The sequence below is a fragment of the Saimiri boliviensis genome, chromosome 8 (genome assembly GCF_048565385.1).
Source record: "Saimiri boliviensis isolate mSaiBol1 chromosome 8, mSaiBol1.pri, whole genome shotgun sequence".
NCBI classification, from domain to species: domain Eukaryota; kingdom Metazoa; phylum Chordata; class Mammalia; order Primates; family Cebidae; genus Saimiri; species Saimiri boliviensis.
This window is the reverse complement of record NC_133456.1, coordinates 48,642,526-48,657,100: the sequence shown is the minus strand read 5'-3', so window position 1 is coordinate 48,657,100 and position 14,575 is coordinate 48,642,526. Positions and strand designations below refer to the sequence as shown.

General features: G+C 46.5%; 2 protein-coding genes across 2 annotated transcripts in view; both read right to left on the bottom strand.

Moving 5' to 3' along the window:
- The window catches only part of ZBTB11 (zinc finger and BTB domain containing 11), a 37,604-nt gene extending 29,518 nt beyond the window's left edge, over nucleotides 1–8,086 (bottom strand). Inside the window, exon 1 of the mRNA XM_039477133.2 lies at nucleotides 4,356–8,086. Within this exon, the coding sequence (XP_039333067.2) occupies nucleotides 4,356–5,025 (670 nt within the window). The 5' untranslated portion in view covers nucleotides 5,026–8,086. The remainder of the gene's footprint in view (nucleotides 1–4,355) is intronic.
- Nucleotides 8,087–8,186: 100 nt separating this feature from the next.
- Nucleotides 8,187–14,541, bottom strand: RPL24 (ribosomal protein L24). The gene is made up of 6 exons (XM_039477131.2): nucleotides 14,431–14,541; nucleotides 14,241–14,316; nucleotides 13,537–13,647; nucleotides 10,256–10,392; nucleotides 9,629–9,692; nucleotides 8,187–8,311 (listed from the first exon to the last, which is right to left on the bottom strand). The coding sequence occupies exons 1-6, from the start codon at nucleotides 14,433–14,435 to the stop codon at nucleotides 8,231–8,233; spliced, it is 474 nt and encodes a 157-aa protein (XP_039333065.1). The 5' UTR covers nucleotides 14,436–14,541; the 3' UTR covers nucleotides 8,187–8,230.
- Nucleotides 14,542–14,575: the final 34 nt, after the last annotated feature.

Below are 14,575 nucleotides of genomic sequence, written 5' to 3'. Positions count from 1 at the left end.
CAGGAGGCGGAGGCTGCGGTGAGCCGAGATCGCGCCATTGCACTCCAGCCTGGGTAACAAGAGCGAAAGTCCGTCTCCAAAAAATAGAAAAATAGTAATATGATTTAATAATGAAATAATGTAGTACATCCATTACATGCTAACATAAATAGCACTTGTATGAAAAACAACTGTTTTCCAGGACAAAAAACAAAGTAGTGAGAAGAATGGTACTCTTACATATTTATAAATCTTTTTAACATGTGGCTAAACAGAAGACGAGTTTGTTTGTTTGAGACGGAGTTTCGCTGTGTCATCAGGCTGGAGTGCAGTGGCACGACCTTGGCTCCCTGCAACTTCTGCCTCCTGGGTTCAAGCAATTCTCCTGCCTCAGCCTCCCAAGTAGCTGGGACCACAGGCGTGCACCACCATGCCCGGTTAATTTTTGTATTTTTGGTAGAGACGGGGTTTCACCATGTTGGCCAGGATGGTCTCGATCTCTTGACCTCGTGATCTGCCCACCTCAGCCTCCCAAAGTTCTGGGATTATAGGCATGAGCCACCACATCTGGCCTCAAGACAGGTTATTTTATACAGTCTCTTCCTTGGTATTCCTGGTGGATTGGTTCCAGGACACCCTCGGATACGAAAATGCACAGATGCTGAAGTACCTGGTATGAAATGGTGTAGTATCTGCATAGAACCTATGCACATCTTACTGCACATTTCAAATCACCTGTAGATTACTCATGATACCTAAAACAATGTAAATGCTATGCACATAGTTGTTATACTATATTGTTTAGGGAATAATGACAACAAAACAAAGTTTATACCAGTTCAATACAGAAGCAACTATCCTTTTTTATATTTACGTTTGAGGTTGGCTGAATCCACAGATGCAAAGGGCCAGCTCCTTATGCTGCTGCATCCAATTTCACGTCATATAGCCTCTGGAAAACTCCACTGTACCTCGGTAGTTGATTTATGATTGTCTGGCTTACAATTTTTTTTTTTTTAAAAGACAGAGTCTCACTCTGTTGCTCGGCTGGAGTGCAGTGGCATGATGTCGACTCCCGGCAACGTCTGTCTCCCAAGTTCACACGATTCTCTGCCTCAGCCTCCCGAGTAGCTGGGATTACAAGTGTGAGCTACCACACCCAGCTAATTTTTGTATTTTTAGTAGAGACGGAGTTTCACCATGTTGGCTAGGACGGTCTCCATCTCTTGACCCCATGTTCCACCTGCCTGGGCCTCCCAAAGTGCTGAGATTACAGGAGTGAGCCATCGCACCAAGCCAATTTTTTGATGGTGACAAAGTGATTCTCATTCAGCAGAAACCATACTTCAAATACCCAGACATTCTGTTTTTCACTTTCAATGCCAACAGTCAATAAATTTGAGGAGATACAGTATTCATCACTTTATTTTACAAGAGGCTTTGGGGTAGATGATTTTTCAAATATAAGTGTTTTGATCATGTTTAAGGTAGACTAGGCTAAACTATGGTGGGGTTAGGTGTATTAAATGCATTTTTGTCTTATGATATTTTCAATTTACAATGGGTTTATTTGGCTGTAATCCCACTGTAAGTCTAAGAATATCTATATACTCATCAGAGAATGACAGTGAAAAGGCAAGTGATACTTAAAGATTATGAAAGTGATTTTAACCTTGTGGATATTGTGAAAGGATTTCAGGGCGTCCTTCCTCTAGTGGCTCCTGTACTTTGAGAACAGCTGTTCTAGATGTTTAAGGATTCTGAAACGTACCTCTTTCAGTTTTAAATTAGGTTAAAACATACATTGTCTCAGGCCAGGCGCGGTGGCTCGCCTGAGGTCAGGAGTTCTAGACCAGCCTGACCAACATGATGAAATCTGTCTCTACTAAGAATAGAAAAATTAGCTGGGCATGGTGGCAGGCACCTGTAATCCCAGCTACTCTGGAGGCTGAGGCACAAGAATCGCTTGAACCCAGGAGGCAGAGATTGCAGTGAGCCAAGACTGCGCCACTGCACTCTAGCCTGAGCAACAGAGTGAAACACTGTCTGAAAAACGAATACATAAAAATAAAAAATAAACACCGTCTCAGGTTTTTGTCTTTTTTTTTTTTTTTTTTTTTTTTAAATGAGAGGGAGTTTCGCTCTTGTTACCCAGGCTGGAGTGCAATGGCGCGATCTCGGCTCACCGCAACCTCCGCCTCCTGGGTTCAGGCAATTCTCCTGCCTCAGCCTCCTGAGTAGCTGGGATTACAGGCACGCGCTACCATGCCCAGCTCATTTTTTGTATTTTTGGTAGAGACAGGGTTTCACCATGTTGACCAGGATGGTCTCAATCTCTTGACCTCGTGATCCACCCGCCTCGGCCTCCCAAAGTGCTGGGATTACAGGCTTGAGCCACCGCGCCCGGCCAGGTTTTTGTCTTTTAAGACACCGCACACTAAAAATTAAAAAAAAAAAACTGCATTAAAATCACAGATAATCAACTTAGAAAAAGGGAATTCTGAATACAAATACCACCTAAAACAGGATCAAGAAAAGTGTTAAGATCACAAAGGTCAGCTGTGTGAATTTTGTTGTTTTATTTAACATCCTGGTTCTTTTAGTTTTTTCATCTGTAAAACAGAGATAGAGGCTGAAATGCGAGGATCATGAGAGCCTGGGAGGTGGAGGCTACACTGAGCTGTGATCATGTCATTGTACCAAGCAAGAGCCTCCACCCCATCTCCCCACCCCCCCAAAAAAATCACGGTTTTATGAGGGTTAAATAAACGCCAAATGCTAACAACTACATCCTCTATATAAAATCTTGGTCAGTGTTACCTATAGTTACAATTATCATCTTTAACAAATCCTAAAGTATTAAATGTTTGTTCAACAAACTAATGTCTACCCAAATCTATCCCAACAAAATGCACTGATTATTACTTCATTACCCCATAGCTTACTCTTTGCATTTGTCTATCTTTGCAAGAATTTAATCAGACATGGGTTTAAAACAAAAAATAAATGAAATAACTTGATTATCCAATAGTTTGTAAACGAATAAACTTGATGACAACGTTTATAAACGGAAAAGAACTTTTTAAAACTATTCAGTAATTTCCTTATTCACAGACGAAGTAACTAAGAACTAACTTATGAATTAACTTTTCCATAGCCATATGAAGAACAGCAGAAGTGTTCCTAACAAAATTTCTCAATAGGCCTGGAAACTGTTACTAATTCTCTTGGTTTGAACATTCATCAACTGCGGGAGGGAAGATGGTTAAGACAAGGACACTTGCTCTCCTCCTCTATAACTGGTTACTAAGGAGTCAAATAACTTCAGAGCTGTATTTTTTGACAATCGAAAAGTCACAGGAGGCCGGGAGCCTTGGCTCACAACTGCAATCCTAGCACTTTGGAAGGCCGAGGTGGGCGGATCACCTGAGGTGGGTAGTTCAAGACCATCCTGATCAACATGGTGAAACCCCATCTCTACTGAAAACACAAAATTAGTCGTGCGCGATGGCGCGCGCGTCATCCCAGCTGCCAGGTAGGCTGAGGCAGGAGAATCGCTCGAACCTGGAAGGCGGAGGTGGTGAGATTGCGCCACTGCACTGCAGCCTGGGCGGTAAGAGCGACCTTCCACCTCAAAAAAAGAAGTCACAGTAACCGTGTGTTTCCCGTGTGTACACAACGCTCAGAGGCGCTTTTCACATTAGGGGAAGATCGTTCCGACAGTCAGAGCTACGAACGTCACGCTGCGCGCGGGGGCTCGCGCCTGCAACCCCACGGCTTCGGGCCGCCGACCGGGAGGAGCGCTGGAGGCCAGGGCCGGAGACCAACCAGGGGACGCGGCGAGCCCCGCGTGCGCAAAACCGCCCGCCAGACCGACCGCCCCGCGGAGACGAGCCGGCCACACACGCGCGAGCACCCGCCGTCTTCACCCTGAATCCCTCTGAAACGCAGGCTGCGGGCGGGCTCTCCGCCGCTCGTCCCTTCCGCACAGCACGGCCGCGTCCCTCCCCGACGCCGCGGCGGCAGCGCCGAGCACACGGGCGGACGCGCCCACGGCAGCCCGCGGCCCAGCGCCGAGCCCACGCCCGGCCCGAAGGGCACGCGCGGCCCCTCCAACCGCCAGCGCGCCCCGCCGCCGCCCGCGGGCCCCCAGCAGGCCCCTGACGCAGCGGCGCGGGCCCGCCCCGCGGACGCCCCTCCCCGCGGACGCCCCTCCCCGCGGACGCCCCCTCCCCGCGGACGCCCCTCCCCGCAGGCCCGCCCCGCCCCCGCCCCGCCGGCCTCCCTCCCGCGGGCCGTACGGCTCCCGCGGCGTCCCCGGCGTCCCCGGCCCGCTCCGCGCCGCCAGCCGCCCCCTCGCCGCCGCGCGGCCTCACCTCGCCACCAGTACGTCTTGGACAGGTAGTGCCAGGTCTGGTGCCGCGTGTGGTGGGTGCCGCCGGGCCCCAGGTGCGCCGCCTCGATGAGGTCCCGGCGCCGCTCCGGCTGCAGCACCACCTCCAGCTCCGCGAAGGTCTTGCGGTGCCGCTGCCGCCGCTGGTAGTACAGAGTCCCGCCGCGCACCACGTAGCAGGCGGCCGCCTTGCGGATTTTCCGCTTGACATTGCCCTCGGTGCCCGGGGCGTACGGCTCGCGCTCGTTCGTCAGGTAGCGCAGGATGGCCCGGTAGCTCTCCTCGCTTGACATCGCGGACCGCGGCTCCCCGGGGACGCCTGTCAGGGGCGGCCGAGGGAAACGGCACACCGCCGACGCGCGGCTGCAGCGGGAGCGACGGCCGCGCCTCTGGCGAGCGCTCTTCGACGGCTCGCTCCGTGCGGAGGGACGGCGGACGACTTGGTAACCAGGGGGAACTGCACTTCTCCGGCGCGCGGGATCCGCTGGCGACTGACAAAATGGCTGCTGCACCACCGGAAGTGACGCGAGCCGGGGGCGGGGGCTGGGCCCTGGGCCCTGATTGGAGCGCACTCTGGCTTTCTGGCTCGATGGAGGCGACCGGGTGACGTCAGGAGTGCGGGTGGACATTTTGGAAGCGGGTAGAATCTTCATGGCAGCTCGAAGGGTCTTTAGGCAGACATCTTAAGTCCTGGCAGTTTCTCTTTTCATTTTTCCCGTCTTTTCCACGCTTTCTAAGGAGCCACGTGTAGGGGGCGCTGCTGGGCAGTTGTCAGCTCATCCGAGACGCTTAGAACGGTGAAGGAGTCCGTTTTTCCGCTTACCTGGAGACTCCCGAGATCATAAAAGCATCTCATTTTCAGGCTCTCGGAAAAGCATCCGTCTTGACACAAGACCAGAGACAGCCCCATTCACATGGAAATTTAGATTCCAGTTAACAGAAAATTTTCCGCGATTCCCTCAGTGATGAGTTATTGTTTCTAAACTTGGAAGTGCTAGCTCCAGAATACTCAAGGAACCGTCGAGATGTTTCTGGAATGATGAGCACATAGTCAATCTTGTTGGGAGTGGAAAAGGGGGTCGGTAACACTTTTCGTAAAGCTTTATTTACATACCTTTTTACACAAACGTAGGGGAAAACGTTCTTCATTTTGCACCGTTGTACTAATAGCACGAGAAGGGCCGTGGACTTGAACTGCGTGTCCCAGTGCGTGCTGAGAGTCCTAATTCAGATATTTAGCTGGTAATCCCGGAGCAGCGATCTCGGTCACCCTTTCCTGGAACCAGTCTGCAGCGCTCACAGGAGCCTCCTCTGCGACTGGGGTTGGCCACTGTCACCGCTTTGCTAAAGCCAGAAAATTTCAGGCCGAGGGCTCTAGCTGCAGACGTGGCTACAACGCTTCCCCACAGGGGGTCTGTAGTCTCTGGGTGAGGCCTTTGACCTTGCAGAAGTAGCTGTCAGGTGAATACAACAGGCTCGAAAACGGAACGATACACCCAGCCTCTGGTGTTAGGAACGTGTGTTTGTGTGTGTGTGCGCGCGCATGCGGTAATTCCCAGACGGCCCGGAGGAAAAACAGAACTACCAGGCCTGGGATCTACTTAGGTGCCGACTCTGCCACTAGAGCTAAAAGGAGGAATTTAAAAATGGAGATGCACCTCTTCCCCCATGGGGTGGGGCAGTGAGAGCAGAAGACCAAACGCACACTCTGTGCATGTCGGGCCAGCCCCACTCTCCTGTCACATTGACGGTCTTTAAAACGAAATGTTTTAAGTGAATTGATATTTAATATAAAACATTCAATATATTAAGTGAATACATTCAAATGAAATTAAACAATACAGGTAAGATGTATGAGAGCCAAGTTAAAGAATTCCTCCATTCAGTTTAGTTTTTGCCAGAACATCACCTGTAAGCACTGAGAAGCCCATTAATGCATCACGCATTATCCTTTGGGCCAATAGAAACAAACGTTTTAATAACATGCTTTCCCAGTGGTCAAATTGTCTTCCTACGCAAAGCTAAATTTGCTGTAGTGAGATTTATTTCTAGCTTCTTCTGGGTCCCAGGTTACCCAAGACTCAACGGTAATCAGAATGGGCAGTTTGACTTTCTTAAAAGCCAACATTTAGCCCAGAAAAACAATACTTGAGGATGTTTTATTCTCCAAAAATTAGCAAGCATAGCTTTACATTCAAGTTGGGTATAATGACAATTTTCCCAGTAATTCCCTAAATAAAACGTAACATCATTACACAAAAATGGTTTTTCCTATGCAAAATCTTAACATTCTGGTTTTATGAGCAAAAGCCTGTAATTTACATATATATGTGTGTGTGTGTGTGTGATGGGAGTCTCTCACTGTGGCCCAGGCTGGAGTGCAGTGGCGCAATCTCGGCTCACCACAACCTCCGCCTCCTGGGTTCAAGCAATTCTCCTGCCTCAGCCTCCCGAGTAGCTGGGACTACAGGTGTATGCCACCACGCCCAGCTAATTTTTTTTTTTTAGTAGAGAGGGTTTCACCATGTTGGCCAGAATGGTCTCCATCTCCTGACTTGGTGAACTGCTTGCCTCAGCCTCCTGAAGTGCTGGGATTACAGGCATTAGCCACTGCGCTGCATACACATTTCTCAGTAATTGATTGTAGTTTCCATTTTTGGTCAGTTCCCAAAAGGACTTACTCATTTTATAACACTTGGATGTCTGAATGTAACATGCACTAGAAAAAGAAAATTCTATCACCTTGCATAGAATAGGGATAGAGGAAAATGTTGACATTACTATATACCCTCACCTATTATTCTCTGTAAAGTCATGTTTCCCTAGAGAACTGTGATTTGTCCAGTTGTATCCTTGCAACTTGGCACAGGTTGGCAGGTAAAAAAAAAATCTACTTTCTGTAGAAGCACAAGCCTATTCTTCACATGTAAGTTTTGATTACTACTATTTTATCACATCTTAAATATATAAATATCTTGAATATCAGTTTATTCAGACATTTCAACATGGCTCTGGGAAGCCCCCAGCCCAACCACTCTGGGAATTTAGCTAAGGATACTCTTTACTCAAGCGGCAGTGCTTTTCATTTAGGCATTACTTTCTGAAAATGAGGATTAATACAGCTGATAGTTTAAGCACCTTCAACTTAGCTATTAGCAAATGGTAGGTGATATACCAATGGCTTCAAGCAAACCAATATAAACTAAATTTGTCTATCATGGGAAACGGTAATTTAACAAGAAAATCACTTAAAAAGTACATCTTTTGTTTTTTTTTTGAGACAGGGTCTTGCTCTGTCATCCAGGCTGGAGTGCAGTTGCACGATTTCATCTGCAGCCTCAACCTCCCTGGCTCAAGCTATCCTTTCCACCTAAGCTTCCCAAGTAGCTGAGACTATAGGCACCTGCCACCATGCCTGGCTCACATTTGTGTTTTTGTAGAGATGAGGTTTTGCCATGTCACTGAGGCTGGTCTTGAACTCCTGAGCTCAAGTGATCAGCTCACCTTGGTCTTGTGAGCCACTGCACGACCAACATCCCAGTTCTTACAGCCATGTATCCAAAAAGTTAAGGCAATGAAGTTTTTGTAATGTGCCCTATACACCCCAGCTAAGGTAGCATCTGACTATACCCATCTTCTTACATCACTTTGCCCAACCTCTCTCCAAGGAAGAAGCTTACTTTAGGATGCATTATTCCTGAGCAAGACTCTTTAATAAAATAGCCACATCTTACATTTTTAACTTTACTAGTTTACCTATGACCATGTAAAGTCCAACATGCCTGTTACGACAATAAAAATATCCAGCACAATCTAGAGTTATAATCCAATCTTTATTTAAAAATCTAATATGCGAGCTTAGCGTTTTCCACCAACTCGGGGAGCTGAAACTTTCACAGGCTTCACAATCTTTTGCTTAGGTGCTGCCTTTGTAGGTGCCTGTAAAAAAATAATGTGACATTATTCTGTAAAACTTTTGTCACCCTATTACCCATCTTTCACATACAGATTTATATATCTTAGATCACTTTCTTATTTATTTATTTAAGATGGGGTTTCACCATGTTGGCCAGGCTGGTCTCAAACTCCTGACCTCAAGTGATCCACCCACCTCGGCCTCCCAAAGTGCTGGGATTACAGGCGTGAGCCACCACGCCTGGCCTATCTTAATAATTTAACTGTACTTCTAGTCCCAATCTTTTAATGTGAATCCCCTTAAATATTTAAAGCCCATCTTTACAATGAAAGACAAAGACTAAGACACCATGAGATTGGAAGAAAGGCGACACAACCAAGTGCAGCGAACGATCCTGAAGTGCATCCTAACAGAAACTCACTGAAAAGTTCTCAGTAACAGCACAGTGTTGACTCAGCTTTTCTCAATGTTATCAGTGTAGATCACCACAGTAACTTTCAAAACTAGGCAGAGCACAGGGGCTCATCCCAACGCTTTGGGGCACCAAGGCAGGTAGATCGCTTGAGCTCAGGAGTCTCAGGCCAGCCTGGGCAACATGGCGAAACTATCTCTGTAAAGTACATATAGCTGGGTGTGGCAGCACTCGCCTTAGTCCCAGCTACTTAGGGGGCTGAGGCAGGAGGATCACCTGAGCCCAGGAGGTTGAGGCTGCAACAAGCCCTGCACTCCAGCTCGGAGTACAGAGTGAGAACCTGTGTCAAAGGAAACAAAAACCAAAACACAAAACCAAAAGCCACCCTTAATGTTCCCAATTCCTAACAGTAACAGATGCTTTTGGCTATGGAGCGGACCACCTCTCTGGAAACCAGGTAATCGGTTCTAGACATCATTTCCAATTGAGCCTTGCACTCAATTCCTTAAAACTGTCAAACTTTCATTTATCACAATGTAGACTGAAAATAAATTTTCTAGCCGAGCGCAGTGGCTCACACTTGCAATCCCAGCACTTTGGGAGGCTGAGGAGGGGAGAATCACCTGAGGCCAGGAGTTTAAAACAACCTGTCCAACATGGTGAAACCCCTCTCTACTAAAAAAAAAAAAAAAAAAAAAAAAAAAAATTAGCTGGATATGATGGCCCATGCTTATACTCCCAGCTAAGGCTGGAATATTGCTTGAACCCAGGAGGTGGAGGTGGCAGGCAGCCAATCACGTGCCACTGCACTCCACCCTGGCCAACAGAGAGACTCCATCTCAAAAAAAAAAAAAAAAAAAAGAAAAAAAAAGAAAAAAGAAATTTTCCTGTTGAATTATTTAAGAAAGTCAAGAAACCCCATAATTACCTTAGCAGCAGCCATTGCAGTCTTTTTAGATGCTTGCTTAGCCTTTTTTGCTTCCTTGGCAGCCCTGTGAGGTAAAAACAACTTAAGGCAAAAGCACTTTACTCCTTAGTGGTACAACTTATTATAAACTAGGAGTTAGACAGTACTAGACAAGTACAATGATCATATATCCCTTCCTTCCCCACCTCTATTTATTTGTAGGCTAAATCCGAGGAGTTTGTCAGTAATTTTCATTAACCACCAAATCAGCTTAACATAAGACTATATGGCAACATTAATTAGTTAAGACCCAAACCTAAAATCCATCCCAACAGGTGAAATGCTCATAATGAAAGTGTTCCAGCCAAGCATGGTGGTTCATGCCTGTAATCCAGCACTGTGGGATGCTGATGCAGGTGGATCACGAGGTCAGGAGTTTGAGGCCAGCCTGGCCAACATGTTGAAACCCCATCTCTACTAAAAATACAAAAAATAAGCTGGGCGTGGTGGCACTGGACTGCAATCCCAGCTAATTGGGAGGCCAAGGCAGGAGAATATCATCAACCCAGGAGGCAGAGGTTGCAGTGAGTGGAGATCGCACCACTGCACTCCAGCCTAGGTGACAGAGCAGAAAAAGGCATTCCTCACCTGATAGCTTGTTCTCGTTGAGCCTTTCTAACTTCAGGTTTCTGATTCCTCTTGGCCATTATATCAGCAAGAGATGCACCAGTAATGGCCCTCTGGAATTTGACTGCTCGGCGCGTTCTTTTCTTTTGAATTTCTTCCTGCAAAATAAAGTTGGGGGACACATTTAGAAACCTTCCTTTGAGAATTTAGGAGGAGGAAAAATTAATTCTAAGGTTCATATTCAACAAAAAAATCAGTTATTTGAAATGAAATAAAACATGTTTTCCACTAATGGAGGCCCTTTATTCCGAATCCTAGCCATTTTTTTTAACTGAATAGACAAAAAAAAAAAAAAAAAAAAAAACCTCTTGGAAAAATGGTTATTGCGTGGACTGCAGTAATATAAATGAAAACTGTTAATACTTTTAATGATTTACATATTGAAAAAAATTATGAAACTTTAGTTCAGCTATTTTAACTCAAAAGCTAGTCACTAGGAGAAATACTCAAGGTAGACAATGACTTATGACGAGAGCCACCAAATGTTAGGTAGGGTATATTTAAGAATCAAGGCAGAGTGGAATCTATCCTAACATTTTCTGCAGATTCTATATTGGAAACCTATACTACAGTGTTTATGAGACAAAGATCTTGCAGTGCACCTTGGTCCAAGAACAAAGTATATTTGAAAAGTTGTTTATTAAGGCACAGAAATGCAAAATTACCTTAAAAACTTTTAACAAAAATAAGGCACAGTGGTGTTTTACAGACATTCTAATTTTAAACTTTTTATAAAGATTAAATCTTACTGTTTCTACAGTAAATGGCAGTATTTACTTGTTTAATATTTTTATCTTAAACCCACACTTAAACATTTTTCTTTTTTTTTTTTTTGAGACAGTCTTGTTCTGTCGCCAGGCAACCAGGCTGGAGTGCAGTGGTGCAATCTTGACTCACTGCAATCTCTACCTACTGGGTTCAAGCAATTCTCTTGCCTCAGCCTCCCAAGTAGCTGGGACTACAGGCACACACCACCATGCCCAGCTAATTTTTGTGGTTTTTAGTAGAGATGGGGTTTCACCATGTTGGCCAGAATGGTCTCGATCTCTTGACCTTGTGATCTGCCTGCCTCAGCCTCCCAAAGTGCTGGGATTACAGGCGTGAGCCACCGCGCCCGGCCTACTTAAACATTTTTCTTATTGTGGTAAAAACATAAAGCTGACAATCTTAATCTTTTTTTTTTTGTATTTTTTGAGACTGAGTTTTGCTCCACTGCCCAGGCTGGAGTGCAACGGCATCATCTGGGCTCATTGCAACCTCTGCCTCCCTGGTTCAAGCAATTCTTCCTCGGCCTCCTGAGTAGCTGGGATCAAAGGCACCTGTTATCATGCCTAGCAAATTTTCCTATTTTTAGTACAAACCAGTTTTCACCATGTTGCCCAGGCTGGTCTCTAATTCCTGAGCTCAGGCAATCCACCTGCCTTGGCCTGCCCAAGTGCTGAAATCACAGGTGTGAGCCACCACACCCAGCCCATCTTCTATTTTTTTTAAAACAGAAACTGGAGTCTTCGCTACTATGTTGCCTAGGTTAGTTTCAGACTCCTGGCCTCAAGCTCAAGGGATCCTCTTGCCAGGGCCTCCCAAATGCTGGAATTACAGGCGTGAGGCATTGCACCAGGCCCATTTTAACTTTTTAAATTATAATTTAGCGGGGACGGATTGGCTCATCCCTGTAATTTCAGTACTTTGGTTGGCCAAGGCAGGAGGATTGCTTGAGCCCAAAAATTTGAGATGAACCTGGGCAACACTGCGAAGACTTCCCAGTGTCTACAAAACATATATTATTAAAAATCAGCTGGGGCCGGGCGATCATGCTGGTAATTCCAGCACTTTGGGAGGCCAAGGCAGGTGGATCAAAGGTCAGGAGATGGAGACTATCCTGACCAACATAGAGAAACCCTGTCTCTACTAAAAATACAAAAAAAATAACTGAATGTGGTGGCACATGCCTGTAGTCCCAGCTACTTGGCAGGCTGAGGCAGAAGAATTGCTTGAACCCAGGAGGTGGCGACTGCAGTGAGCTGAGAAGGCACCACTACACTACAGCCTGGGTGCCAGTGGGAGACTCCGTCTCAAAAAAAATCAGCTGGGCCATGGTGGCATGTGCCTGTGGACCACTGGGTAGGCTGAGGTGGGAGGACCATTTGAGCCCAGAGGGCTGAGGCTGTAGTGAGCTGTCATCTTGCCACTGGCTCTCCAGCCTGGGCAACAGAGAAACTGTCTCCAAAAAAAAAAAAAAAAGAAAGAAAAAAGAAAAAACATACACAGCGGCCTTATGTTCATTCACAGTGCTGTGTAGCTATCACTACTATCCGTCTAAATAACTTTTTTTTTAAGGCCTCCTATGTTGCCTAGGCTGGCCTCAAGCAATCCTCCCACTTTGGCCTCCGGGGGAGCTAGAGCCCAGCTGCTGCCACCGAGCCTGGATTTGTGATATCCAAGTGTTAAGTTATGAATCCCCGCCTTCAACTGTTTTGGGGATAACTTACAAGTGGAATTGCTGGGATAATTTTTATGTTTACCCTTTTGAGAATGCACCAAATGTTTTTTCACAGCTGCTGCATGGTATTTAGCAATGCACACAGGTTCCAATTTTTCCCCATCCTCACCAACACCTGTAATGCTTTTTCTGAACAGTCACCCTAATAGGTGCATCATATCCACTTTTAAGTTCCTCCTCCTTCTTAACTTTCGACACATTTTATGTCTGATGGCATTTATTTCTCACAAAACCTAGAAAAGTCCTTCATCAAAAAGGTGCTAAGTCTTCCCAAGCCTCCTGAACACTAGCCCTACCATGGCGCTCAAACTTTTACTCATACTCAAACTTTTTCTCAGCTAAAAGGACACTTAACAAGGACCAGAAAAACCATTATCTTGAGAACGAACCAGTACGGTGGACTGGTTCAGTCAACTGATGGCTACGTTAGGATGAATTCTATAAATATTGTAACGAAATCAAATTATGGCAACAACTCAATTTCCTCCCACTGGAAAACTCGAGCCTTTCCACCGTGCCCTATAACCCAAATGTACTTAACGTCATTTATCTGACTTTAAAGTTTCATCTCGGTATTGCTGTTAGCCTAAGATGTATAGAGACAGTTTCTATTTCGCTGATGCTTTACAGTTTAGGAGCACTTTCGCACACGGTCTGATTTAATTTTACAGAGTAGAAAACCAACGTTCAGGGAGCTTAAACAACTTAAAGAGCCGCACAACATCAAGGCTATTCCACTTACCGACTGTCCCTTTTTGTGCTTTCTTCTGTAGAGGACAGTCCAGTTTATCTGCCGAGGATTCCTCTTGGAAAGGAACGCCGACTCGCATTTTGCATTAAGAAACTGGAAAACCTAAAGTGACAAATTCAAAGGAATTACCTAGCCAACTATACACAGCACAAGCTGAGTGAGCTTGAAATCCTTAGAAGATCAATATTCTAGTTCTGGCTTCTCATTTTACAAAACCGAGGCCTACAAAGACCAAAAGGCAGGTAACTGTCTGGCATCATGAAGGTCCTTGCGTTTAGTTTTTTTCTTAAGAGCAGGAAATCTAAGCTCAAAGCGAAGGGCAGGGTGGTGCGTCCTTCGGGGAAGCATTCTGCTCTTGCCGGTCCTCGGATGGATTCCGAGAGGAAACTGCCAGTTATCTCGGTACCTCGGCAATAATTTACGGTGAGCCGGTGGGACATCAGGAGGGGTTTATGTGCATCAAGTTCCATAAACCTGCATCAGTCACATAAACCCCTCCTGCCGTCCGACCGGCTCACAGTAAATAGCGCTGGTTCACTCAGAGGCTTCTGGTCCCAACGACCAGTCCACGGAGCGGCCACGAAGCCTTCCGGAGACCAAGGGTGACGCGGGGAATGAACCTGCTGGAACCGAATCAGACCAGCCTTTCCTCCGGAGACTACAAGAAGTTAGGTTAAGCCGACGCGGCTTTTTACCTTCCCGTCGGTCCTGGCGTAACGCCTCCCGTGTCCGGGGTAGATCTTGTACCCGCTGAAACTGCACAGCTCGACCCTGCAACAAAAAGTGAAAGTCCATCAAGGAGGGTGTCTGCAGCCATGTCCCGGACGTTGGAGAGGCGTTGTGCCCGAGGATGTAAGCGGATTGGGAACCACCGGTCCTGCTTACTTCATGGCGGCGGCCGCACGGGAAGAGAAAAGATGGCGAAGAGACGGAGAGGATCATGGGAAGAGACCTTATCAAGTCGTGGCGCGGGTGGGGGCCGGAAGTCTCCCGCAATTCCCGCCGCTTCTTGATGACGTCCTCGCCGCGC